The sequence below is a fragment of the Zootoca vivipara genome, chromosome 7, assembly GCF_963506605.1.
Source record: "Zootoca vivipara chromosome 7, rZooViv1.1, whole genome shotgun sequence".
NCBI classification, from domain to species: Eukaryota; Metazoa; Chordata; class Lepidosauria; order Squamata; family Lacertidae; genus Zootoca; species Zootoca vivipara.
Genome location: NC_083282.1, coordinates 78,578,954 through 78,606,359, shown reverse-complemented (window position 1 = coordinate 78,606,359; position 27,406 = coordinate 78,578,954). Strand labels below are relative to the sequence as shown.

At 45.2% G+C, this 27,406-nt stretch overlaps 1 protein-coding gene across 5 annotated transcripts in view; it reads left to right on the top strand.

The window, feature by feature from the left end:
• Positions 1-27,406, top strand: part of RIPOR3 (RIPOR family member 3) — a 114,223-nt gene that overhangs the window by 56,323 nt on the left and 30,494 nt on the right. For 4 of the 5 annotated variants that reach the window (XR_009557957.1, XM_060277302.1, XM_035122812.2 and 1 more), the window contains 8 exons: positions 1,339-1,417; positions 2,705-2,728; positions 5,596-5,649; positions 8,000-8,149; positions 9,153-9,216; positions 10,275-10,318; positions 11,389-11,514; positions 14,699-14,844. Coding sequence is in view for 4 of the 5 variants with exons in the window: in XM_060277302.1 (XP_060133285.1) it covers positions 1,339-1,417; positions 2,705-2,728; positions 5,596-5,649; positions 8,000-8,149; positions 9,153-9,216; positions 10,275-10,318; positions 11,389-11,514; positions 14,699-14,844 (687 nt within the window). In the remaining variant the exon portion in view is untranslated. The remainder of the gene's footprint in view (positions 1-1,338; positions 1,418-2,704; positions 2,729-5,595; positions 5,650-7,999; positions 8,150-9,152; positions 9,217-10,274; positions 10,319-11,388; positions 11,515-14,698; positions 14,845-27,406) is intronic. The other variant, XM_060277303.1, reaches the window with a different exon arrangement.

Genomic DNA, 27,406 nt, shown 5'->3' with positions numbered 1-27,406 from the left:
TTTAGAGGTTGGAGTGCAGAAATATTTAAACTAGCTTTGGAGACCACTGTTCTTGTGTTAACTGGCAGATGATCAAATGGCTGGATTCTGGAGGAACAATGTGTCTCGGGTGGATGGGTGGGACGGTCTTTGCAATGGTTAGAGGGGGGGGAAATACCCCCAAAAGTAACTTGGAAAAGGCGCAGGCTACTTAACATAAACACATTGACCTGTTTAGGTTCTGCATCTTGTAAAGAAGTACTGACTGCATCCTTTTTTAAAATACAAGAGGAGAAAATTGAGTTATTCATGTCTGGTCTGAATTAACTCACAAAGTTAGTGGAATGTGAGCCTAGGAGGTTTTTGCCCCCCCTGGGAGCTCACATGGAGTTTTGAATCTGTAACTATTACTTCTACTTTTTGTGTGTTGGGGGGGGGGGGGTCCCCACTGGACCCAGCAGGAGCTAAGAGGCCAGAACCCTGAAGGGTAAGTGTTCAGTGGCAAGAGGCATTCTCCATTTCATCCCCTTGATTTCCACGGACTCTCCAAAATAGCAGGGAGCAGTGGTGCAGAAGAGGGGTAAAATGGGAGAGTGAAGTTCTAGGGCTTTCTTCAGCGTTGCAGTGACAACATCTGTTGAGTGCCAGGGAACCCTCCTTGCTTTGGCAAGTCAATGAAGTAATAAGGAGGCTTTCAAGTTAACGATAGCTAGATAGCTAGATAGCTAGATAAGATTATCATAGAGCAAGGTTGGGGAACTGGATCTTTCCAGTGGTGGGTGAAGTGGATCTGGATTCCACCCCCAATCCTTCCTAGGCCTACTTTTACAGGTGGGCTAGACTACCCACCTGTCAATCACCAGGATGCCATAATAATATCAGGTGATTAATACCTGTTAAAGTAGCCATCAATCAACCTCCTTTGAAGATGTGTTGGAATAGGAGAATGAGGAGAGTAATTAAGCAGAGGGTGGGTACTTTCCTCCTTTTCTTTGATAGGGTTCCTACTTCAGGTCAACCAATTAAATTAGAACACTTCATTCCGGGATTATTGACATTTTAAAATAAAAACTGAACATGTTGCAATACAGCTGGTTGAAGATCTTTTTTAAAGCTTAGTATATTATTATTATTATTATTATTATTATTATTATTATTATTATATTTTGCATCTATAAACATCTGTTCTAAGCTGATCCTAATGTTTTGCTTCTCTTGGGGGCAAGTATGTACGTATGTGTGAAGACGTAACCTTCCCATGCCCAATACTGTCCTGCATATCTCCCACTCCCCTAAAACATTCCCCTCTGATTTATACATAGTACTTAATAATCACGTCTGATTCTTTTCTTCCTATAGCGAATATCTGGAAATGCATCAGGCCGAGCTGGATTACCTCTCCGAATGCCACAAAGATACAAGAAGAAACTCCAGGCTGGTAAGTTGTTCTCTCTTTCTAACTTCAATCATTTGTGGGTAGACACTGTGGGTAGACACTGGGAACCTGTGGCCTGCCTTATTTTTATAGGACTCATTCTTGGCATCTGTGGTGGCACAGAGCTGTATGCACCACTTGTTCCAAACATTGAGCCTTAACTTCATGCTTTATACATGACCGGGCCAAACCGACATCTTAACAGAAAGGATCGTCTGTTGCCCCACTCCAATATAGTCCTAAATCATAGGAAGGACAAAATATATTTCTGCAGAGCCCAGTCCTTTTATCTCCTGCTGTGGTCTAAACCACTGAGCCTTGGGCTTGCCGATCAGAAGGTCAGAGGTTCAAATCCCTGCAACAGGGTGAGCTCCCGTTGCTCGGTCCCAGCTCCTGCCCACCTAGCTGTTTGAAAACATGTCAAAGTGCTCCGGCGGGAAGGTAAGCGGCGTTTCCGTCTGCTGCTCTGGTGTCAGTGTTCCATTGCGCCAGAAGCAGCTTAGTCATGCGGCCACATGACCCGGAAGAACTGTCTGCGGAGCGGACAAATGCCAGCTCCCTCGGCCTGTAAAGCGAGATGAGCGCTGCAACCCCAGAGTCATTTGCGACTGGACTTAACTGTCAGGTGTCCCTTTACCTTTACCTTACTAGTAAAAATAGCTTGTGGAGCTGCAATAACCCTGCCTTCAAAGAAGAAGAAGAAGAAGAAGAAGAAGAAGAAGAAGAAGAAGAAGAAGAAGAAGAAGAAGAAGAAGAAGAAGAAGAAGAAGAAGAAAAAGGGGGGAGCACATGACAGCCCTTTGGACAGAAGAACTTCTGCCTGCTCCCCGCAAAGGACCCACTGAGCTCAGACAGGCTGCATAAACTGGGTTCTTCCACACCATGTGGCTCTTGGGATGGAGGCCAGAAGTTTCTCACTGCTGTGTCGGTGAAAGCTTTCGTTCAAGCCCACCTGGACCACACAGCTAATAAAAGCACAAACACCCTCTTGCAATTAAGAACTCTGGAAGACAAGAAGGAGGAGCAGACTTCTTCATAAAAACAATATATTGAAACAATAAAACCAGAACTTTTTTTCTGGGGGTACTCAAAGGTTTGCAGTACCAGCAACAACTACCCTCCCAAAATGTTAAAAGTGTGGCATTTACTGTAATAACTTCAAGGTGAACGCTAGCATCTTTTTTTTTAACCCCCACTGAATATAACTTTTTTTCTAGCACTGCACTTGGGCAATGTATGGTTGTGGATGTAGTAATTTGCATGCTAAAATTTAGAACATTTCTGTTTCAGGCTTTCTACTATGATTTGGATAAGGTAAGAAATTCTGTTTTATTTTGTTTATAAAAAATCCAGCTTATTGTGTTTTATGTAAGCTACTTATGGATTTTTGCATACTTAGTAGCATAAAAATATTATTAATGATTATGAAAATTGGCTTAAGGTGACTGAGCATGTGTGTACTGCAAGCAACACAAGGTCAAAGAGCCATATTTAAAACCATTGATGGACCTGACTACCCCCAAATATTTGCTTGAATGCTTGTGAAAATTGGAGAATTCTAGTGGCATGAAGGCTGGGCCTTGGGGAGTGTGGGTTTCTGGTTGGTGCTCCGCCTCCTTGGGGAGTGTGACCAAAAACACAAAGCAGATGCCACAAGCCTGCATCTAAAGTACCAACTTCTGGAGCCTATCTGTATGCAGGGGGCAGTAATTCTGATCTGACGGGGCCTTCTTTGTGGTGGCTCTCAGACAGTGGAGCTCTCTCCTCTCAGAGGCGTGCAATGTGCATGCCTAGATTGTTGTTGGCATCCGTCTTGTCTGGAGAGCAATGGAAGAATGTGCCATTGAGGGTAAAGTCAAACTGTGGAAGAGCATACCTATATGCTATGGATTTTTTTTAGCAGGCTTTAAAAATCCATCTTTCCCAAAGTATCGCCCCCCCCCACCAAAGATCTGTTACAAAAAAAGAGTTAGTTGCTTTGCTAAGCTTTTATAGCTGTTAATGCTTCATCTTTTAATAATTGTCAATGCTACTCAGTGTTAGAAACTGAGATATGAAAGCTAGGAGCTAAATAATAATAATAATAATAATAATAATAATAATAATAATAGTAACAACCACAACAACAACAACAACAACAATAATAAATAAATAAATAATTAAAATAATTTATTATTTATACCCTGCGCATTTGGCTGGGCTTCCCCTGCCACTCTGGGCGGCTTCCAACAAACATTAAAATACATCAAATATCACAGATTAAAAGCTTCCCTAAACAGGGCTGCCTTTAGGTATTTTCTAAATGTCAGGTAGTTGTTTATCTCTTTGACATCTGATGGGAGGGCGTTCCACAGGGCAGGTGCCACTACCGAGAAGGCCCTCTGCCTGGTTGCCTGTAGCTTTGCTTCTTGCAGTGAGGGAACCGCCAGAAGGCCCTTGGCGCTGGACCTCAGTGTCTGGGGAGAACGATGGGCCGAGGCCATTTAGGGCTTTAAAGGTCAGCACCAACACTTTGTATTGTGCTCAGAAACGTACTGGGAGCCAATGGCACCTTAAACCTAGATTATGGGTGAAACAACAAAATGTCTAGGTTTTTTTTTTTAATAAAAAGAATACAAAGCTGAAAATGAATGAACTGCAGCTAAAATCTTATATTCATTTTTCCACGGTCTAGTTCATGGGTAGGCAAACCAAGGCCCGGGGGCCGGATACGGCCCAATCATCTTCTAAATCCGGCCCGTGGACAGTCCAGGAATCAGCATGTTTTTACATGAGTAGAATGTGTCCTTTTATTTAAAATGCATCTCTGGGTTATTTGTGAGGCATAGGAATTTGTTCATTCCCCCCCCCCCCAAATATAGTCCGGCCCCCCATAAGGTCTGAGGGACAGTGGACTGGCCCCCTGCTGAAAATGTTTGCTGACCCCTGGTTCCCCTGCTCACCCACCCCCTAATATTCTTAAGATGGGTCTCTTCTCCAGACTTCAGAAGTGGGGAGGCAGAAAAAGGTCCTCCTTTCCTTCCACTGCAGTTTTAATCTGAAATCTTAGGCGCAGAGCTCAGAAACTGCTTGCACTAATGAAATTCCCTCTCGCAAAATGCCCCTAGAACAGGCATCCCCAAACTGCGACCCTCCAGATGTTTTGGCCTACAACTCCCATGATCCCTAGCTAACAGGACTAGTGGTTGGGGAAGATGGGAATGGTAGTCCAAAACATCTGGAGGGCCGAAGTTTGGGGATGCCTGCCCTAGAACAATGGGCGTTTCAAACACTGATGCTACTGCTTCATTCACATTGTTTATAGCTCAGTTGCTTAGAGTGTGGCGCTGATAATGCCAAGTTTGCAGGTTTGATCCCCGTGTGGGACAGCTGCATATTCCTGCATTGCAGGGGGTTGGACTAGATGACCCTCATGGTCCCTTCCAACTGTACAATTCTATGATTCTATGATTATTTCAGAATCTTGTATTTCTTCTACACAGTGGAGGCCAGTCCATTGAAGTGAATGGGGCCCTACCCTACCAGCTCCAGACTAGCCACCCCCTGTTCCCCTGTCTTTTACAACCAGTCCGGGGTGGGGTGGGGGAGCATTTGCCTTCAGCTTCTTCCTCCTCTTAAGTCTCAGTGTTGCCCCTGTAGAACTTGGGACGGACGATGTTGCTAACAAAACCAGCGTTGGTAGAATTTGCCTGTCTTGAATTATGGCTCCTCTTCCTGTTGGTCTCCCTCCCTCCCAGTCCCAATGAGCACCAGCCGCCACTGCCATTTTTCTGCCAAAGGTGGCATATAAATTACAAATAATGAAACAACCTGCAGCTTTTTCTATCTCTCTCCGGCAGATCAGTTTTTAAACGGTGTTGCTTTAGTTGTCCAAGCTGAGTCGATCGGCTATGTGGTGGAAAGGCGAGAAAGATTTTTTAAAAAATAAAAAATTAACCTCGCTTGGTACAGATGACAGTGGTAGTGACCGAAAATGTGGATGCAGTTAGTCCTCATCGGTATGCCGATACTGGTTCATCTCCTCATCGGTATGCCGATACTGGTTCATCGTAGTCTTCTTAAAACAACAACACATGTTTAGGCAATGTCTCATGGTAACGAGTTAAATTCTTTCCCAGCAGTGCCGTGTTTGGCGATGTATAAATAACCTCTTGCACGTCTTTTTGTCCCTCCCTTAAAAGCAAATCCGCTCTGTCGAACGGTATATCAGGAAACTGGAATTCCATATAAGCAAGGTAAGGGCTTATATTCTCTGTCTGCAAGGTTAATGCCATGATTATAAACAAATGCAGGGCAGAAAGAAATACTTTTTGCCATAGCCTGTTGGAAGGGAAATTGCATTAGATGCTTTCTAAAGCCACAATGGCTTTCTTTACAAAAGGAGGAGACCTTTTTCTTTTCTTTTGCGGTGCCTCCATTCAGAGTGATTACTGAGCACAGCCCAGGTTTAGCCTGTAGAACCAGTTTGTATGCCCTGCCAGCATATTTGGAAGAAAGCAAAACTGCTTGAGGTCAGAGAGGAGGGAAGGAAGAAGCCATTATTACCTGCATGACAGCTAAAAGAAGGCGGCCCATCGCTCTTGTGCCAGGAGATTCCCAAACCACAGAAATATATATATTCCTCTTATCTATTTTGCTGGATTCGTGACTAGTTCATGAGGACTAGTCTAATTCAAGACCAAGAGATCGCTCCTGTCCTATTATATTCAGCCAAAAATAAATGTTAAAAGTGTACCATCCTCCACTACTCAGTTAACAGCAGAAACCTTTTCTGTCAAGATCTGGGTTTGACTTGCTCTGATTTCATGTCAACATTTCGTTGTCTTTTGGATATACTCGCTGCATTGACTCTGATGAAGCAATCTGAGGAAGAAAAGGTCTCTTTCAATAACACTGTTGACCATTGCATTTTGCAGCACTTTGATGGCTTCCACTTGGTGGTGCCAAGACTAAATATTCTTGTAAAGAGGCGCAAAAGCAGCATGGCATCATGCCAAATTTATCTGTCATGCAAAGAATTGTTGCGTGTCATGAGCGGGATTGTGCCTGACATCAAGAGGAATCAAATGCCCTTAAATCTTAGAGACAGGACCCGGTAGGTTTAAATGGTGCTCAGCAAACCCCCTTTGTCTGACTACTTTAGAAAGCCAAATACAGGATTTTAAAATAATTTGTTCAGAATAACCCATTGGTGCTTTTGTTGGCTTGAGTGAGGAGTATGCCTTCATTAAGGGTTTATGGATTTTATTGGCCTTAAAATTAGAGCAAACTGTGCTTTAAAGTTGCACATTACAGTGGTACAGTTGTTCCTCTTTGGCATAAGCATTTTCATTACTGCCATATGCTCTCAAATTTTACAGTGGGTATAGCATCCTGTTACATGTCAGATTAATCCCTCCTTATTGCCACAGCTCTGAAAACAGGCTTTGTTTGTGGCTGCCTGAGTTGGATTTGAATATGGACAGTAGGCCAGGTTACCTCAGGCAAATTGCCCTCTGCTCAGTCAACCAGCCTCCCAGGATTTTTGTGGGATCAAAGGCTGGTTCCCACATTGTCCTGTCCTCCACATGATCTGCCTTGCCCAACCAACCAGGTGTTCTCCAGGTGTCTGTGGATTACGGCTCCTGTCTGTCCAGCTTGGCGTGCTTTCTAGGGTTGATGGGAGTTGTAGCCCAAAACATTGGAGTTTGGTGAAGGCTGCTCTATGCCTGGCAAGATGGAGTGAACCTTGGACTTTGGTGTTGTCCCAATGAATAGCATGAACCAAAGATTTCTTCTGCCACAAGAAAGTGGGTAGTTAGATTGCAGAAATGTCCCAGCTCAGTTGCAAAACATTCATAATGCCTTAGGTTCAATCCGTGGCATCTCCAGCTTTAAAGACCTTGGGTAGGGTCTCTGCCTGAAACCTTAGTAACACTGTCTGATGGAGTAGACCAGTGTTTCCCAAACTTGGGTCTCCAGCTGTTTTTGGACTACAATTCTCATCATCCCTGACCACTGGTCCTGCTAGCTAGGGATGATGGGAGCTGTAGTCCCAAAACAGCTGGAGACCCAAGTTTGGGAAGCACTGGAGTGGATCAAGGGTGGTCAACCTGTGCCCCCCCCCTGCAATTGTTATTGGACACCCATCAGCCTCAACTATTCAAGAAGACCTGATCTTGACTTTTCCTACTTGATTTTGCCGAGTATGATCAAGTCAAAGACAATACTGTACTTTCAGTTCCTCTTGGTTTTTGTCGAAGAGAGCACATGCTGAACAGTGTAATTCAAAAGTTGCATTGTAAACTTTTAAAGAAAAACTCCATTCTTATAAAACAATTGGCTTTGTTTTTCCTTGCAATGTTTCCATGTATGAGCTGTGGGATCATAAGAAGCTGTGCTGCCTGGCAGTGGTTTCTGTAGGGTTCCAAGCAGGCGACATTCACAGCTTTATCTGGGTAGACCAGAGACCGAGTCTTGGACTTTTTGCATTCAAAAGCATGATAACTGTAAGGCGTCAAGCATTATTGAAATAAATGGGATTTGCTGTTGTTGTTGGAATGAATTGCAATCTTTTTACCTTTCTCCCCTCTCTTTTTTAAAAAGGTAGATGAATTGTATGAAGCTTACAGCATCCAGTGCCGGCTGCGAGATGGTGCTTCAAATATGAAACATGCCTTTTCCTTGTCCCCGTCCACAAAAGCATCAAGAGAGAGCCTGGTGGAACTTTATAAAAACCTTCAAGAATGCACAGAGGTACAATTACTTTTGTATCTATCAGTTCTTCGTAATCCACAGTTTTGTTTTTTAAATGTTGACATTGACTGTTCTTGAATGTCACCCTTGTAAAATCTGTCTGGAGAGCAATTATTACATTTATATTCTGCGCCACCTAATGAGGATGCTCTGAAATGTGTAATTACATCACTCTTATCGGCTTGATGCTGTTGAGTTTGCAACGTGATCAGTATTAATTTAGCCAAGGACAATATAAAGGTGTACTAATGTATGTTTCTTTTCTACCAGTCTAATTTTCATGGCTTCCCCACAGAATCATGGGAGCTGTATTTTGGTAAACAGGCTAAAAATTGTGTCAGAGATCCCTAGTCTCCTTCTCTGTGGAACTGCAGCTTGCAAGGTCCCCCAGGGAAGACATAATTACTATTAAACAGATTTGAATCTGTGGTGTGAATCTCCTCTTAGCTGAATTTGGGACCCTTTTCAAAATTCTGTCTGTCATAAGCAGATGAAACACAGGAAGCATCTCTGGGGAACCATAAGAAAGGAGTTGCAAGCTTACCTGAAGAAGACCCCCCTCCTTTTTATTTTATTTTTACAATTTTATTTATTTTTTACAATTCCTTTTTGCATGGCTTGCATTGCGGTATGTGAAATGGTAATGAACTTGCTTAACTACTTCCAGGAAAGATTTTCTTTGTAGGTTGTAAATCTGCCAGCTCTTGCCTTTTACATCCATGTCTGTGCTGGGATGAGTCCAACAAGTAACTTAACAGGCAGAAAGAAATCAATGTATGTTGGTCATTTTGGGTTGCATTTAACGGAGCATTCAGGAGACCATTCCATCAGTGCAACAATTCTTCCAACCACCTGGAGAAGATTGGGGGACAGTGGGTTACGGGAAGGGAGAGAATGGGGGAGATCCTGTTGTGCTTGTGCTAATTGGTGCCTAGAGCAAATATTTGACCATCGCTCTGAAATGCTCACTTGTGTTCAGTGCCATTTTCTTTCTTTCTTTCAGGATATGTGTCTGATAGAGGGTACCCTCGAAGTGCATTTGGGAGAGTTTCATCTGAAGATGAAAGGTAAACCGAACTTTTTACTTAGGGGTTTGGCATCACTGGGCATGAAGAACAAATCCTGGATTCAAGAACAGAATTGTTGCATCGCTTCTCTTTTCCACTACTGCCCCCTTGAGAATAAACCGGTGTGGTTCTCAAACCAGCCATTAGTTTTTCACTGTAGGTGTTGCCAAGGAGTTTGGGATGAGGCAGGTTCTTACGAAACTTCCATTGAGTCTTCTGCCAGTAATTGAATAGCATCAGACATCTTCTGAGTCAAGAAGCCAACCCACTTTTGGTGGTTCTAGTAGTAAATTGCTACCATGTAATAATCATATATAGTGGTTTAGAGCAGAGATGTGAAACAGTTTCTGGCTGGTAGGCTGAATGCTTTGGTCCTCCAGCTTCTATGATTTGCACTGCCCACCTGCCAATCACTTGAGGGCACCATGATGCCAAGTGAAGCATATTTCTTTGCCCACATGGTTTGAAATGCATGGCTTTGCAAGTGCTGGTGGTCAGCTGGTTACGAGTGTTAGTTTAGAGTACTCAAAGCACCCTTGTATCCTTATCCTTCTTTTGTGTAAAGGACCAATTGAAAGTGAGTAGCTGAAGGCTACATGCTACAGAGAGATGCATGCACCAAGGGATGGCAGGAGAAGGGTTAAGAACATACTCCCCAAAGACTCTTCTTCTTGTCTTCACTGCAGCCGGCAGTGGCTGCTTTTCATTTAAAATAAAATGTCATTTGAACTTATATGCAGCACTCTCTGTAGTGCTGTTTTCTGACCCTCATTTTTTTTCTCAAGAGGTTGTCCCGTATAAGCAAGCAGCTGGTCTGTGCTGTGACCTGGAGTTATTTACATCCATAGCAATTATCTGCTGGATATGGTTTATTTAAAAACAAACCTTGCCGCCACCTCCCCATCCCGAGAGATTTGCTCACCCATAAATCTTCCTTGTGGCATTTACTTGAAGGGACGGTAACCAGAACTGTTTTGAGATCTCTAACAATTTATGTTAATGGCTTCTGTTCTCTGAGTTGACGAATGTTAACAAATTCCTTCTGTGCTTCTTTCCAGGGTTAGTGGGATATGCACGCCTCTGCCCAGGGGACCAGTATGAGGTATAGTATTTAGCATTCTGATTGGAAGAAGTTGCTTGAAGGTGGCAGAAGGGCTTCAGCTCAATAGCAGGAAGCCAGACCATCGGTCCATCGAATTCAGTATTGTCTACACTGATTGGCACTGGCCTTCCTGGGATTCAGACAAGCATCTCTCCCAGTTCTACCTGGAGATACCAGGGATTGGACCTGGGGAGCTTCTGCTACAGCCCTTGCCTGCATAGTAAGGCATATGCTTTGTTTGCAAACAGCCCCACGTTCCATCCTTAGCATCTCCATGTAAGGCAGTCAACTCCAGCCTGACATCCTGGAGTGATTCTGTCCATTGGTGAAGATGAGGGATGGGATCCTGCAACTCTCCAGGTCTTGCTGGACTCCCTGACCATTAGCCATGCAGATGGAGGGTGATGGGAGCTGGAAGTTGAGCAACATCTGGAGGGCCACATGCCCCCCCTATTTATGGTGCATGGGAGACTGATCTAGACGACCCCTCAACTGAGTTGGTACAGAGTAGCTTCCTATGTCCAGGGGGTTGGACTGGAAGGCCCTTGTGGTCTCTTCCAACTCTATGGTTCTATGTCCATATAAAAAGAAATCTAGGATGCTGTGGAGATGGATTGAGCCTCCAGAATACTGAATTAGGTTGTTGCCTCTGGTTGGATAGAAGAGAAAGGAAGCATTCCAACTTGTATAATATGCAAATAAGTCATAGCATATTTGCATATTATAATAGTTTAAATGGTTTCTCGTTCAGCACTTCACATGGCTGGGAATTGCCTCCTGTGTACTTACCTAATTCATGATGGTTTGATGAAACTTGGATGTTTACAGGTATGCATGTATTTATGTGACTTGGATAGCTCAGTTGGTAGAGCACGAGGCTCTTCATCTCAGGGTTGGGGGTTCGAGCCACACGTCGGGCAAAAGATTCCTGCATTAGTCCAGGGGTTGGACTAAGTGACCCTCAGCCTTTGGCCTGATCCAGCAGGCCCTTCTTATCAATCGTTTGAGATCCCACAAATTAAGTCAAAATACATGCTCCTCCAAAACCTTGGGTTTGTTTTTTTTTTTAGGTGTTTGTACGGCTGGGGCGCCAAAAGTGGAAACTGAAAGGCCGGATTCTAACCGACGACAGTCAAACTTGGGATGAGGAGGAAAAAGTTTTCATACCCAACCTCCATGAGAAGTTTGAAATCAAGGTGATAGCACGTGTTGACTCTTGATAGCAAAGGCACTTGCCTGTTTCATGTTTCTCCCTAAAGCTCCTGAAACAAATTTCATAACTGTTTGCTGAAGGCCCACATGTTAGCTTCTTTGAACCAGCCATAGTTTCACTTCCTTGCCTTTCTTCAACATTTTATTTCTTCTGTGAGGCAACATGGTTATGATACATGCGAATCTTGAAATTCTGGTGCTTAGTGCTCAAGAACGGACTAGAGAGACTGTATTTAAGACCGGGATGCAATGAACATCAGTATTTGAACTAGGACTGAGGGACTCCAGCATTGGATCCGTCAATGACACAATGACATGGCACTTTGAGGGGTGTATGGCACCAGAGTAAACTGGCAGATCTTCTTGTCAATCGAGTTTGAATTGTTGAGTAGGAACTAGTGGCAGGAAGAGGTCCAGTCATCTGCCCAGAACTGCACTTCCGACAAGCTTGCATGCAGGTTCATAGAGCCGCTACATGTCAACACACCTGCCAGTTATCCAACATGCAGTGAATCTATCTTTTGTGATGAGTTACTGTGTGCCAATCAAACCGAGTGGGGGACTCACCCTAGTCACGTTGTTTTGAAACCAGCTTCCCGCACGTCAAAGCTCTGAATTTGACTCTTCCTGAAATGCACTGTTCTCTGAAATGCCAGTCTGCTTGGAGCTTTCAAACTCTCTGAAAGAACTGTTGCAACACTCCTTTTTTGCTGGCAGTGAGAATGCTGGAGATGGGTAGAGCCTCATTGAGAGGAATTCCTGATCCCTCTCCAGCAGAGCTTTTGGAAATGTGTTTAAAATGTTCCTTTCTTCGCTGCCCCCCACCCCGCTCACTCCGTGTTGAGAGGTTAATTGAGATGCACTGTGCAAACACTGTGAGAAAACATGCGAGTCTTGCACTTTGCCAGTGAAGATGAGTCATCTCCAGATTCAAGGAAGAAGTGATAGACTTGGCTTTTGTGTCGTTGGCAGAGCTCAGTCCCACACGTTTTAAGATTTTCTTGCTTTCTTTAGCCCATAACATTTTAACCATGTTGGCGTGCAATTCATATGTGCTTTCTCATCCGTTCTCTAAAAAGATCATCGGGTCAGGTGTTAGCTTGCATTAGTGGAACGGACTCCCTGGGATGGTGGAGGACTCTCCTTCATCGGAAGTTTCCAAGCAGAGGTTGGATGGCCACCTGTCATGGATGCTTTAGTTGCATTGCAGGGGGTTGGACCAGATGACCCTTCCAGCTTTGCAATTCTAGAATTATATGAAGAGGAGCCAATATGGTGCCCTTCATTTGTTGCTGAAGTACAGTTTTCATCATCCCTGACCATTGGCCATGCAGGCTGGGACTGATCGGAATTGAAACCCAACAGCATATGGAGGGAATACAGTCTTTCAGATAGCTCAAACCTAAGCCGCATAGAATGAGCCCATGAGAGAGAGTTATTGAGGTTGGTTAGGTTGCACTTCTGCTCTCATCTTGTTGACCCAGACAGGGGCAAGCACAAAGTAACCTCAAGCACCCGCCTTAAATGCTTCTTTGCATTGTTCTATGATTCAAAGTTCTGTGATTGTGGTTTTATTGCTATGCCTACTGCTAATGCAACTACTGTACCCTGCCTGCCTTGCTCTGTGCCCTGGGCTATTGCAATTACCCTGACCTGCCTTCCCTCAGGCCCTGGGCTAGTATTTTGGCAGCATGAGGAAAGCTAATGTGCAACTTTCCAAAGTCTGTGTGAGTGTGCTTCTTCTACCCCATCCTGTTGTTTTTCTGCAGTAATAAGGGTCTCTTATCCTTTCTTTTCCAATGCTGCCCTTCTCTCCCCCCACCCTTCATCGGGTCTCATCCAGTAGAAATAAATGTGGCTTTGCCATAATCAAAGCAGAAAGTTCTTATGATGCCTTGGTCAGTCTGGAACAGTGGAAAGTCATAATTATATCCTGTAACCCTTGATCTTGGCGCTTCTACGAAGGGTGTCTTGATGTCTCACCCAGAGATACCTGGCAGTTCTTGTGCTTACACAATGTAGCACTGGGTGCTCATGTTAAAAGGAAGGAGAACAGCATATTCCAAGCACATTAAGAACTCATTGCACCATCCAAGAGCCTGAGAAGTCTCTCTTGAGTGTTGAAAGCTTGTAATAAAAACACAGCACTGTTTGTTGTGTATGCCTTGTACCAGGGCAGCAGTCTGTATGGGGATACAGCAGTGACCAGTTTGCACTACAAACTTCTGTATCAGTTTATCTCTCCTGGATATTCAGATTTTGAAATCTGAATATTCTACCTTGATGAAAGTGATAAGATCCATTAGAAGTCCCTTACACCCTTAATGGAACTACAGTTCTTTGGGGCTCCTGGGGAGAGGAAGTGACTTGCTTGAAATCTGTAGCATAGATACATCCTGTGTAATCTCCAACTGTTCTAAATCTAGTTACAGGTAGGTAGCCATGTTGGTCTGGCATAGTCGAAACAAAATAATTTTTTCTTTTCTTCCAGTAGCACCTTAGAGGCCAACTAAGTTTGTCATTGGTATGAGTTTAAGTGTGCATGCACACGAATCAATTGATTCATTGATTTAGCTAAGTCTTGTCTACATTGACTGACGGCGGCTCTCCAGGATTGCCAATTGAGTTCTCTCCCAATTCTACCTGGAGATGATGAGATTGAACCTGCATGCTATGCCACTGAGCTGTGGTCCTTCCCTTCCAAAGGCCACTGGACTACAACTCTCATAATCCATGACCATTGGCCATGGAGGCTGGGGCTGATGGAAGCTGTAGTCCAACATCTTCTGGAGAGCCATCCTAGTTCACACTATGGCTTACCATTATGTGCCAACAAGGCCACTGTGGGTACAGCCTTCTGGTATGCAGTAAACAGGTAGTGTTTGCCTGGAATCCAACAGTTCTGTTCTGCTGAAAGTTGAGATGCTTTTATTTTGGGCTGTTACGTCACACATTTATCCATTTTTGATAGGATCAGTGCAAATGTGCTCTGGGAGATGCATGAGAATCGAAATGCCTTGAGTAGAAGACTTTGCTACTGTGCTGTATGTAGACTGCATGTTCATGTAACCCAATGCATGTTGTACCCGTTTCCACACCCAGAGGTTGGTATGTATATAGCTACCCTTGACTGATAGCACAATATCCTTTGTTGTTTTTGTTGTCCAGGTCACAGAGCTGCGGGGACTTAGCACCCTGTTGGTTGGCATGGTGACATGTGACGGCTTGGACTTCTTCACAACCCGGCCTCAAGCCATCATTGTGGATATAACTGAATTGGGTACCATCAAACTGCAACTGGAGGTCCTCTGGAAGTAAGTGTGTGCTGATTTTGCTTGCTCAGGTCACAACATGTGCTGTGCCAACTGGTAGCATGAAGAGCAGTTTTATGTGGTCCTGGGTAACAGAACATGGTAGAATGGCCACCATTTCACTACTAAAGACAGGCTGTATGGTTTCTACGTCTTTGTAAAAGAGAGAATGTGACTGTGTTTGGACGACCATATTCACCTGAGGCATGTGTGAGCTTTATGTCCTTTCGGTGCACGCAGACCCTTCACTCACTTCTTCGCCACAAGCACAACTTAAGCCAGGGGCAGAGCAATTCAGGCTATGTTTGTGCAAGGCTGCAGTGCTGGTGGACTTGGGGGGGGGGGAAGAGATGCCCTTGAACTCCCTCTTCTATCTGCTGCAAGTGTGAATGAGAGGAAGTGCCACCAGTGAGACTGGCACTGCTGGCCAGTAGAAAGCTCCCAAATGGGGCTTTCTAGGGAGGGATGGGGCTAAGATGGCCTGGCATCCAGTGGATCGCAAACCAGGCCTGCTGCCACCATATGACAGCATCAGACCCAAACTGGGCTTACTCTATGTGCCATTTTCATGTTGGCACATCAACCTGCCTGCTTCCTCCATCTTCCACCCTGACCATGTGTGGCAGGGCTTTGGATGCAGTGATTGCCCTGCCACCCTGCAAGTTTGAATGGCTTTCAAAGCCTCTGATAAACTATAGTTTTCTCTTTGGGCTAAAGCAGCTTCAGCACAAGCCAGAATATTAATCTACTAGTGTAATTCAGCCCGTTGAATAAACGGGCGCTAGAACATCCCGGGGTTTGGAGAAGCGCTTGCGCAGCGCTTCCCCCGAACCCCGGGACCTGTCCTTGTTGTCGGCGGCAGGGGGACAGGAACGAAGGAGAAAGCAGCCCTTTCTCCTCCTTCCTTCCTCTCCCCCAGCCGCCGATAGGAAGGAGACATCCCGGGGTTTGGAGAAGCGCTTGCGCAGCGCTTCTCCGAACCCCGGGACCTGTCCTTGTTGTCGGCGGCAGGGCGACAGGAACGAAGGAGGAGAAAGCAGCCCTTTCTCCTCCTTCCTCCCTCTCCCCCAGCCGCCGATAGGGACCTGTCCTTGCTGGACGCACACACACGTGTTCTCTCTCCCCCACCCCCACCCCCCGCCGCCAACGCTCAGTCTGGCTGGGAGCAGCGGTTGGTGGCCGCAGGGAAACAGTAGGTGGGGTGGGGTGGGGAGAGTGTGTGTGTGTGTGCGTGCAGTCTCTGCATCCAATCCCGGTGTCTGTGGGGCACATGCGCAGTAGCGCGGACACAGGAACACAGGGAATCTGGACGCAGAAACACTTGCACTTTATTATATAGGATGTTGGCGTTGCTTTATTATCCTGGCTTTCCAAAGCTGGCACCCACTGAAGTTTTTCTCTCTTTTTTGTAAATATATTTTATTAAGTTTTACAATTTTATAATTATCACAATCAACATTATTCAGAAAAAACATATAAATGCCACCCCCCCCCAGACTTCCCTCAACTTCCTTTGCTTCCCCTGGTTGTTTTATTCTACCTTAATATTGCATTCTTTAACTAAAATATTGTTGTGTTATTAACATTTTTATACCGTACTTGTTTTATATATCCTCTTACATTTTCTTTTTATTTCCTCCATTTTTACATCTTAATTTCTATGTTATTAATTGTAAGTGTTTACTCAAACCCTGCTAGTGAGTTCACTTCTTTGCAGTGTTTCTGTAAATATAGCATAAATGGTTCCCAGTCAGTTTAAAATTCTCTATGGTCCTTGTTTCTAAGTTTTCCAGTTAGTTTCACCATTTCTGCATATTCCATCAATTTTTCTTGCCATTCTTCTTTAGTTGGTGTCTTGTCATCTTTCCATTTTTGGGCTAGTAAAATCCTAGCCACTGTTGTCGCTTGCATAAGTAACTTCTTCTGCTCTTTTGGCAAGTCTTGACCTGTAATGCCTAACAAAAAAAGCTTCTGGCCTTTTAACAAATGTTATCTTAAACATTTTTTTAATTCATTATAAATCATTTCCCAAAAAGTTTTGGTTATTTTACAGTTCCACCACATATGAAAAAATGTGCCTTCTTTTTTTTAAAAAAATGATTTTTATTGATTTTACAAACAAAACTACACAAACTACACAAACATACAATATAATACTGTCCCTTTGTTCTCCCTCCACCCACTGGTTCACCTCTGCCACCAGTGAAACCAGTGTGCTTTGAGCATCAAAGGGGTCCATTGTAAGTTGGGTTTAGCCTCCCCCTCCCTCCTCCCCCCTCTTCCCCCCCCCTGCCACTGAGAGGACAGGAGTGGAGGAGTTCTGAGGATTGGTTTCCCCCAGCTCTTTCATAGATATACCTTGACACAATACAGACATAAACATAATAGGGGAGAGTTTTAACTCCCCAATTCTTATTACCTTAACCTTATACTTGTGACTTCCTCGGTGGTCTTCCTCCTGGTTTTCCTTAAAACAAAATCTAAAATTGATGGCGGGTTTTCTATTTCAGTTTAAAATCCTTTTCTTATAATATTAACTCAACCCTCCTCCTTTTCCATGCTGCCCTCCCACAGACCCCCTCCTGCCACAAGAGAAATCCGTGGGGCACAGCATTTCCAAGGTTCCATTATATCCCCTCCTCACCCCTCCGAGCACCCCCTGCCACTGAGTATCTCGGAGTAAGGAAAGGAGAGTAGGCAGCCTTCTGCCTAGACCTAACTTATCTTACAAAAATTTACATTCACTTAAATTCTTTCCTAAGCTGCTCTTATAATTCCCTCCAGAAAGCACAACTTTTTCCATTCATTTTTAGACTCCATCTCCTCTCCCTAAATCTTTTCCCCCAATTGGATCAGCATTTCCGTTAAGCAAGCCAAAATTTCGAAAAACCGTCTCTCAGAAACTAAAGACAAAGTCTTTTAACTAAAATATTCACCCCACACCCATTCTTTCCCATGTCCATTTCCAGGCCCTTGTCCCCCCCTGCCCCTGTCTTTTCCACTCCTCCCTAACATCATCCCACATTTCACCCCCTCCAGGATCTTCAAGTCCATCAATCCTCAAATTCCTTTGCTTCTCATTGTCTTGCTCTGTTTGATTTTCTTCCTTTTGAGGTCCATGCTTTGCTTCATCCCAAACATATTTTTTAAAGTCCAAGTCCTCTTTAAAATTTTCATCCAATTGTTCCTCCTGACATCCAGATTCAATCTCCACAGTCTCTAAAGTCAAATTTTCCTCTATATCCTGGGCTTGGACTTCGTCCTCATCTGCTGGTAAATTGGGATGCTGCCGTTCCTTGTAGATATCCTCCCATGTTTGTAGATAGTTTAGCACAGCCTCCAGGAAGGCTTGAGAGTACTTTGTTTTCATATTTCTCCTGACCGCAGACAAACAGGAGGTGGAGAACAAAGAGGTACTGGAAAATTCCTTTCTCAGACGGTCGACTCCATTTTGGCTGGTCTTTTCCTTTGTCTTTTAACTCAATCACAAGTCCATTCTTAAATCCAAAATTAAACAATTCTAGCACATTTTCATCCAATTTTTCCGATTTTAACAGTAAAAGCAGTCCACCCGGTCTTTTGACAGCTTGACAGCTTTTTGACAGCTGTCAAAGCGCTCTCCCCCTTAATGATGCTGTACCTCAAGGGGGGCCGGACTCAGGAGTTGAGAGGGTTCAAAAAGGTCTTCTTTCTCTCGGGTCCACAATCTCAAAAGTCCTTTATCGTTCAGCTTAAGGTTATTTATAGCGCCTCTCAATTTTCCATTAGGAAGAGACCGACTTCCGTTTCTTTAGAGTCTCTCCTATTTTTCCAATTAGCGAATTTAAAGTCCGTAATCACAATTCCACTTACTTTTTTGGAAGTTCGAATTTATTTCGGAAGAATCTGCCGCTTGCCGGGTCGGGACTCGGAGCTTCACTTCTCGGAGGTAAGATCAAGCCCAAAATGGCTCCCGCGGTTCCACCCCACCGGCTCTCGATCGCTCTACTGAGCTCTCGGGCAGCGGGGGATCCGCAAAAAATGGAGCAGCCGCTGGGCGCGTGAGTCACCGGGACTCTCTACCCGGTGTTTTTACGGGGAATCCGCTCGCTCTGCGGACTTCCCCCCCCTCCGCGAAGCCAGGGACATCGGCGCGCGAGGTCCCTGCGTCCTTCTCTCCGCCGCGACAGACCGGAAGTCGAAAAAATGTGCCTTCTTTTTCTTTACATTTCCAACTTATTGGAGCCTGTTCTGTACATTTTAGCTAATTTTACAGGAGTGATATACCATCTATACATCATTTTCATATAATTCTCTTTCAACAGTATACAACCAGTAAATTTTAAATTCACTTTCCATAGTTTTTCCCAATCTTCCATTTGTATATTATGTCCTAAATCTTTTGCCCATTTAATCATTACACCTTTAACCAAGGTTTTTCCAAGATGCTGAGGTCTCCTGCCACTGTCATCGAGAGTCAGCAAAAAATCCCAAGCACCTTACACAAAAGTGACACAGAATATTTACATTCTCAACATCCATTTTAATCCATCAGGGAGTGGCTGCTGTACAGTCAACTGAAGTTGATGTGTGCTCCAGATTAACATGCCCCAAATGGCAAAGTATGGTTTATTAGAGGCTTCCTGGTTTAATTGTGCATTTTGCACAGGCAGCAGATAATGTGCTCCATTGTGTACACAAAAGGCTTGTGCATATCTCGGTGTAATAAACCAAGATAGTGTTTGAATTAGCTCTATGTTTCAGTGCAGACTCAACACCTGTTTGGGACTTTTGCTATGTAACATCCTGTGTGTATCTGAATGCATGTGAAGCCATTTCTCGTAAATGGTATCTGTTGGATTATAGCATCTCCCTCGGGCCTGGGGTCTGTTTGTGATTCAACATGCACTTCCAGCTACCAGGCTGCTGACTGGGAAGCAGGGCATTTCTTGAGCCCACAGAAAGTGGCCACCTCTGCTGTCTAGTGAATCTGGTGCCCAGGAAGGTTGGTGGTGGTATAGAATTATATTGGCAGTTCTTTTTCTATTCTTGCCTGCAGGCCAAGCTCAGCTTAGGTAGGAGCAGCCGCCCCACAACACCTTCAGCTTTATAAATGCCTCTTCTGGAAGAAAGGATGTTTGGGAGGAGAATATATTGCCCCAGTTGTATTGCTGTCTTCTCTCTCTCTCTCTCTCTCTCTCTCTCTCTCTCTCTCTCTCTCTCTCTCTCTCTTTTAAAAAGACTTTTGATACCCTCTGTTGGTGGCAATTCTGCCAGTGGCTTTGTTCTGCCCTCCACTTAAAAATGAACTGTTCTGAGTGAACTTGTAGAACACTTCCCTAGTTCACTGGTAATGTCTCTACAAATAATGAAGAATGGAATCTGAAGATGAAACACAGCTGAGAACGAAAGCTCTTTAAGACTGTACAATAAACATTTGGCCGGTACCCAAAATAAGGGGAAGGGAAGGAGGCCACCTGAAACAAAATGTTTATACGTTCATCAGCTTTCCCATGTTTGGATCTTAACACAATGACCTGAAATGTGTGTTGTGTCAAGTTCCTACTTAGCCATTCCAGCACAATCACTTGTCTTCCACTTCAAAAATTCACCAACAGTGGTCTTGCTTTTACAACTTTTTTAAGGGTCATCCTTTTGTAAACTTTTTTTGTGTGATAAATGATTTGCTATTAAAGATTGGCTTGAAATGCTAATGTTGGCTGATGCTTGCTGCTGAGCGAGGCGTGTGAACCGATGTTAAAAAACCCACTTTTTGACTAGAAAGATGGCCTTAATCTTTGTAAAAAATCTACTTTGGAAAGCAATAGTTTTATTTATTAGTTCCTGTTATTTATTAGTTCTTGGACTTGTTTAGTGTTTCCTTTTTCCATGTGGTTAAGATGTCTTTGTTTTGACAGAGTTTGCGCATTGTGTTAAACCATAAACCAAATTCTACCTTGCGCAAGTAAGTGCCGCCCACTTTACTGTTGCTGGGGAGCACCAGTGAGGAGGCTCCTGTTGCACTTGGGATCTGCTGGTGGCTTCCTCACAGGCATCTTGTTGGCTACTGTGAAATCAGGATGCTGGCCTAGACAGGCCTTTGGCATGGTGCAGAAGGATCATGATTGCTGCTACCCACTCACCCTGGGAAAAAACTAAGCTGGGAGAAAACTGACTTAGTATTGTGTCCAAACCAGGAATTATGGTTTGTTTTGCTTCCTCCAGAATGACTGTTTCCCACATAAAAGGGGAGGCGCATTTTGCGCGGTTGCGTGCAGCCCAGTGGGGTCCCTGGGGCAGCCCTGGAAGTTCGGAGGCCGGTGCTGCCTTCCCGGGCTGGATACTGGTGGTCTCCGCCCACGCAGTTACCTGTCCAATCCAGCTCAGGGAGGGGTTGCCAGGGGGGGAATTGGCCAGGTAGGAGGAGGTAACCTTACCTTGAACACGGCTGAAGCAGAGTCATTCCTGGGAAGCAGTCACCCCCACACATGCTGGATAAGCCTGAAATTACCCAGATCCCCGGCTGGGGGCTGGGAAGGGTATACGCCCAATGCCTGAGCCAAGGTCTCCCTACATCTGAATTCTTAATAAAGTTGTGGCCAATTTTAATCCCATTGTCAGGGCGGTTGCTGGCTACCCTCGACACTCCAAAACATCTTGTCTTTAGTACTTTTATTGTGAAAGTTATTTACAGTGCAAGAGCTTCATGAAAACATGTCTACTCAGTACTATCAGATTCTCCCAATGGCGCTTTTCGGCTCCTCCCCCAGCAGAGTAGTTTGGGGACCCCAAATCTCCTCACCCTGCGTTTGCGAGCCGCTGATCGCCTCAGTTCCGGGGTGAATTTGAAAGGACGCCCCTCTGCTGTTTCCCCGCTGGAACTCTCTGCTGGCCCCTCCTTCCTTGCTGATATCACAGGCTGCAGGTAGGGCTCTTGTATGCTGCCTGAGCCCCGACCCACTCTGCTCACTTCCTTTTTCCTCCTTCCTGTCTCCTGTCCCTCCACTGTTGTCCGGTCCGAGCCATTCGAAGAGCTGGATTTGATGAGGGGTGGCTGTTCCCTGTAAGCCCACCCCCTTACACCCATAGAACGTGGTCTTGTGTCATCATTCTGCCTGGGGCTTTGGGGGACTCCGCCTGACCGCGCAAACCGAGGTTTGTTTGGAGCAAATGAACTTGGATTTGATGCAACACTCAATTGGGACCATCGTTTGTTTCCTTCCAGAGCAATCTCTTCTGCATAGTAAGCCATAGTTTTGTAGCTTATTGCAAGTGTTGGAAACCTTTGGCCCTTCAGATGCTGTTGAATTACAACTCCCATCATCCCTGGCCATTGGCCATGCTTCCTGGGGCTGATAGGAGTTAGGTTGTTTGTTTGTTTGTTTGCTGCATCAGCAGCACTGAGGTGATCTCCCAAGGCTGCAAGCCTAGGATGACAAGACCCTCCCCTCTCGGCTGATGTTGTCTCAAGGAAAGCAGAGCAATACGTTTGGCTCCAGCTTGGCTGCAGGAGTTTCTGGAAGGAGGCACTCTGGATTTGTGTAGGGTTTACTCCTTAGCCTTTTCTGCTCCTGAAGATGTTCCACAAGGCAGAGGGTTTACACTCAATTGAGTTTAGCCACAGGACAGGACAGTGAAGGTTTGTGATCAGAGTTTTCCTTCTCCTAGGTTGGCTACCTCAGGGGTCGGCAACCTAAGGCCCATGGGCCAGTAGCAGCCCATGAGGCTTGTCTAACCGGCCCATGGTGACCCCTGCTGCTGCCTTCCCCCCGCGGCACAGGGACCGACTTCCAGGTTGATGGCGCCTGTGCACATGCACATGGGTGCTCCTCCAACCCGGATGTGTGCCGGAAATAGTGTGTGTGCACGCGTGTGGGACGGAGGAGCACCCATGCGTGTGCACACACGCTATTTCCGGCACTCCTCCAACCCGGATGTGCCCTGGAAACAGCGTGCGTGCATGCGCACAGGCGCTTCTCCGACCTGGAAGAGTGCGCATGCGCACACACTCCAGCCCATCCTCCAACGGATGGAGTGTGGACCGGCCCATCGTCAGGTAAAGCTTGCCAACCGCTGGGCTACCTCCCCAGATTGACAAGCCCTATCTGCGCCTCACCTCATCTGTCTCCTGAGAAATCTCTATGTGGGACAAGAAGCTACAGTTAGAACTGGATATGGAACAAGTGATTGGTTCAAAATTGGGAAAGTAGTACGCCAAGGCTGTATATTGTCTTCCTGCTTATTTAACTTATATGCAGAATTCATCATGCGAAAGGCTGGACTGGATGAATCCCAAGCCAGAATTAAGATTGCCGGAAGAAATATCAACAACCTCAGACCTCCGATCCTGTCCCCGAATTTATTGTTAAAAATCCAGAGAGCAGGAGAGCATGCCAGGGCACCACCAGGTACCACGTCCCTGAAGGTAATCCCCCTGAGGTTCCGAGGTCCGCGTAGCCTTCACTGGACCTCTAAAAAAAACCGTGTCACTCGAGATTCCCCGGAGGGCTATCTCATGCTTCTTTCCGATGGCCGCGGCTCACCGGAAGTGTAGATGACACAACCTTGATGGCAGAAAGCGAGGAGGAATTAAGGAACCTTTTAATGAGGGTGAAAGAGGAGAGCACAAAATATTGTCTGAAGCTCAGCATCAAAAAAACTAAGACCATGGCCACTGGTCCCATCACCTCCTGGCAAATAGAAGGGGAAGACATGGAGGCAGTGAGAGATTTAACTTTATTGGGTTCCATGATCACTGCAGATGGTGACAGCAGTCACGAAATTAAAAGATGCCTGCTTCTTGGGAGAAAAGCAATGACAAACCTAAACAGCATCTTATAAAGCAGAGACACCACCTTGCCAGCAAAGGTCTGTATGGTAGTTAAAGCTATGGTTTTCCCAGTAGTGATGTATGGAAGTGAGAGCTGGACCATAAAGAAGGCCGATCTCCGAAGAATTGATGCTTTTGAATTATGGTGCTGGAGGAGACTCTTGAGAGTCCCATGGACTGCAAGGAGATCAAACCTATCCATTGTGAAGGAAATCAGCCCTGAGTGCTCACTGGAAGGACAGATCCTGAAGCTGAGGCTCCAATACTTTGGCCACCTCAGAGAAGACTCCCTGGAAAAGACCCTGATGTTGGGAAAGATTGAGGGCACAAGGGGAAGGGGATGACAGAGGACGAGATGGTTGGACAGTGTTCTTGAAGCTACCAACATGAGTCTGACCAAACTGCGGGAGGCAGTGAAAGACAGGAGTGCCTGGCGTGCTCTGGTCCATGGGGTCACGAAGAGTCAGACACGACCAAACAACTAAACAACAACAAAAATCTGCCCCTCACTTCCCACTACAGCACATGCAGAAACTGCCTTCTTGACTGTTGGACCCACTATTGGTCTCATCCACTCAATCCACTGGAGGCTGTCTTTGCATGCAGGGCAAGACCCTAACTCATTGAGGGTTTGAGACCTATTGGCTACCCTCACCCAGTTTTGCCAGTCTTTTGAAGCCATTTCCAGGGTGTGGCTGCTGTCGCAAGCTGACAGCTTCTAGGAGCCACAAATGAGAGCTGTGTGCAGGGGGAAAGAACCAGTGGTGGACAAACTGCCCAGAAGGAGCATGATACGTCCTTCTCCAAAGATACTGCCCCTCCCCTAATGCCCCAAGTTCAGCAACATCTGGAGGGCCAAAGGTTCTCCACTCCTGGCTTACTGTGACATGCAAACATGGCCACTGTACCTGGGTCCTTTGGCTTTTCTGCTTTGACTTCCCTGCAGCTCAAGTCCCATCTCTTGTTTTCAGTATAGATCTTGCACGTCTCTTTCTGGCTAAACCAGCTTTGGTGGTGACTATATTGCAAAGCCGCAGTGCAGAGAAGCCTCTTTGTTTCCTGGCTGGAGCACTGTAGTGAGCGAGCCGTTTGAGAAGCCAAACGCAGAGCAGGTTTAATTGATTCCTATTCTCCCTTTCTGTGTGCTAAAAGTTTTCATGGCACTCTTTGCAGCAACTCCTGGCTCACTTGGGGTTTGCCAGTCTGCTAGCCTGCTGCTAGATCTGTAAATCCAGAAATGCGTGTGCCAGCTCTCCTAAGGCTTGAATTCTTTTCTAACAGGGAAATGTTTCCTCTCCAAACTTAAATGGGGACCTCTTGTGGCAACTTTGGCAATCCCTTGTACAAACACACCAGTGTATCTGTAAGGCTGTGCATGGAGGGAATGTCTATTCAGAAGTTGCACAGAGGATAAAAAATTTCGGGTTCACTTTTTCTTCTTTCTCTTTGGCTGAAGCTCAGACATGCTGGGAGGCTGGGAGGCTCAATGGCGCCCCTTTGGGGGCTTCACCTGGGGCAGAAAACCTGGCTAGACACCCCCCCAGCTACAACTCTGCCTAAGAAGCGCTGGGAATTCTTTTGAGGCATGTGCCATGGGGTTCCAGCAAAATACGGATCTGTTAGGCTAACGCCTGCCCTAGGTAAATTGTGTGTGTGAAAATATATTCCGATGATATACTGGATCTGCGTGTAAATGAAAACTCTAGGGGGATTCCTGCAATGCTGTTTGCAGTGGGAAACTAACACACAAACAACCCTTACTGTTTTACCTCCAAGAAAGAAACATTTTATTCTGAGAAACTCTTCTAATTGGGGGCATGCTTTATTTTGTGAGATAATCCTTGGTAGGAAATCTAAAAATATTTTTGCAGTGTTTTGAGTTTGCTCAATATGTTGGTCTTTCAGCAAGTGGATTCTCATGGGGCTTTGTGCAAAAAAAAAACCCCCAATAAGTTGATACCCACCCCCCAAACCAGCAGACTTGTTTGTTTGCTTGTAGTAGCCACTTTTTTTTTAAAAAAAAATACACACTTCCTCCTCGTTTTCAGTGGATATTGTTACATTATAAAATGACTTATTTACAAACCAGCTGCTCTGTGTGTGTGTGTGTGTGTGTGCGCGCGCTTTTTTAAAATCTTTAAATCTCAAGAGCAGGGAGAGACAGCCTTATGTTCTGTGCAGGGCCATTGGCCCATGGAAAAAGCCCACCGGGGTTGCAACTGGTGGTGGGCGGAGCCAGAGCATTGTTCACTCCATGCCACACCCCCAGGGCCGTATCCATGATTCTCTGCCCACTAGTTCACTGGTCTTCAACTGTTGAATTGAGACCCATGAGTAGGTCATGGCCTGATTGAAGGTGGGTCGCAACAAGAGCATTACCACCTTGCAAAGATACGTTAAAAGATTAAGAAATGGGTCCCCAAATGCACGTTTGCGTTAGAAGTAGATACTGGATCTGAAAAGGTTGAATTCTGCTGCACCTAGTACTGGTACAGAGAGCTCTTGCCCTACATGATGGGTGAATTTTAATGTTGTGTACCAGCAGAATCCGGTGCAACAGCTTTGCTAGCGGAAACTTGTTTTGCACAATTGATTGTGCAACGATGTTACCACAGCAACGCCTTCTCTTGTGCAACAATGTCATTCTGGTACAAAACATTTCACCAGTGTAACATGCGTGTAAATGCATCGTTTTATTTTTTTATGCCCCCTTTCCATAACTAAACCCATGCTCAAGGCGGCTTACAATGCAAAAAATAAAAATTCAAACATAACAAAAGTAGCCATAAACTATGAACAGAGCTCATCAAAAAGTACTCAGCCCAACTGAACAATTTCCACATGAATTGTAGGAGTGACAAGTAAAAGATAAAAAAGCAGCAACACTCCCCAAAAACAATACCCAGATGTTGCGCCCACCCTAATCCCTGAGCGACAAGAGACCCCAGGGGTTCCAGCACTTACCCAGCTTTTGTTTTTCATGGAATGAAGGTTAGTTGATGGTTTTATTCACACACACAACCTGAGCACAGCATCATCCCATGTGCTCTACATTTTTGTAGAGCTGTGAAGAAGAAAGCAGAAAGCAGACATGGTCCCATTCCAAAGCAATAGCTGAATTGGAATATAGAAGGGAAATGGGCACAGATCCAGTTCCCTGGCATGTTTTTCCCTAGAAAAGAAATAAAATACAAACAGCAAAACTTAGATTAGATCCAGATTGGGAAGAAGAAGAAGAAGAAGAAGAAGAAGAAGAAGAAGAAGAAGAAGAAGAAGAAGAAGAAGAAGAAGAAGAAGAAGTTATTCTACATACCACGCCCATCTGGCTGAGTTTCCCCAGCCACTCTGGGCAGCTTCCAACAGAAGAATAAAATAATTGATTAAAGATTAAAAGCCTCCCTAAACAGGGCTGCCTTCAGATGTCTTCTAAAAATCTGGTTGTTTTTCTCTTTGACATCTGGTGGGAGGGCGTTCCACAGGGCGGGCGCCACTACCGAGAAGGCCCTCTGCCTGGTTCCCTGTGACTTGGCTTCTCGCAACGAGGGAACCGCCAGAAGGCCCTTGGCACTGGACCTCAGTGTCCGGGCAGAACGATGGGGATTATTTGTATAGGGACACAAGAATGGCTTTGTAGAAAAGGCCCTGCGTTACACACTAGAGTTCACATGACAGACCGAGGAAACAATATACATTACAATCGTACCTTAGAAGTCAAATGCAATCCATTCCATTCGACTTCCAAAACATTTGGAAACC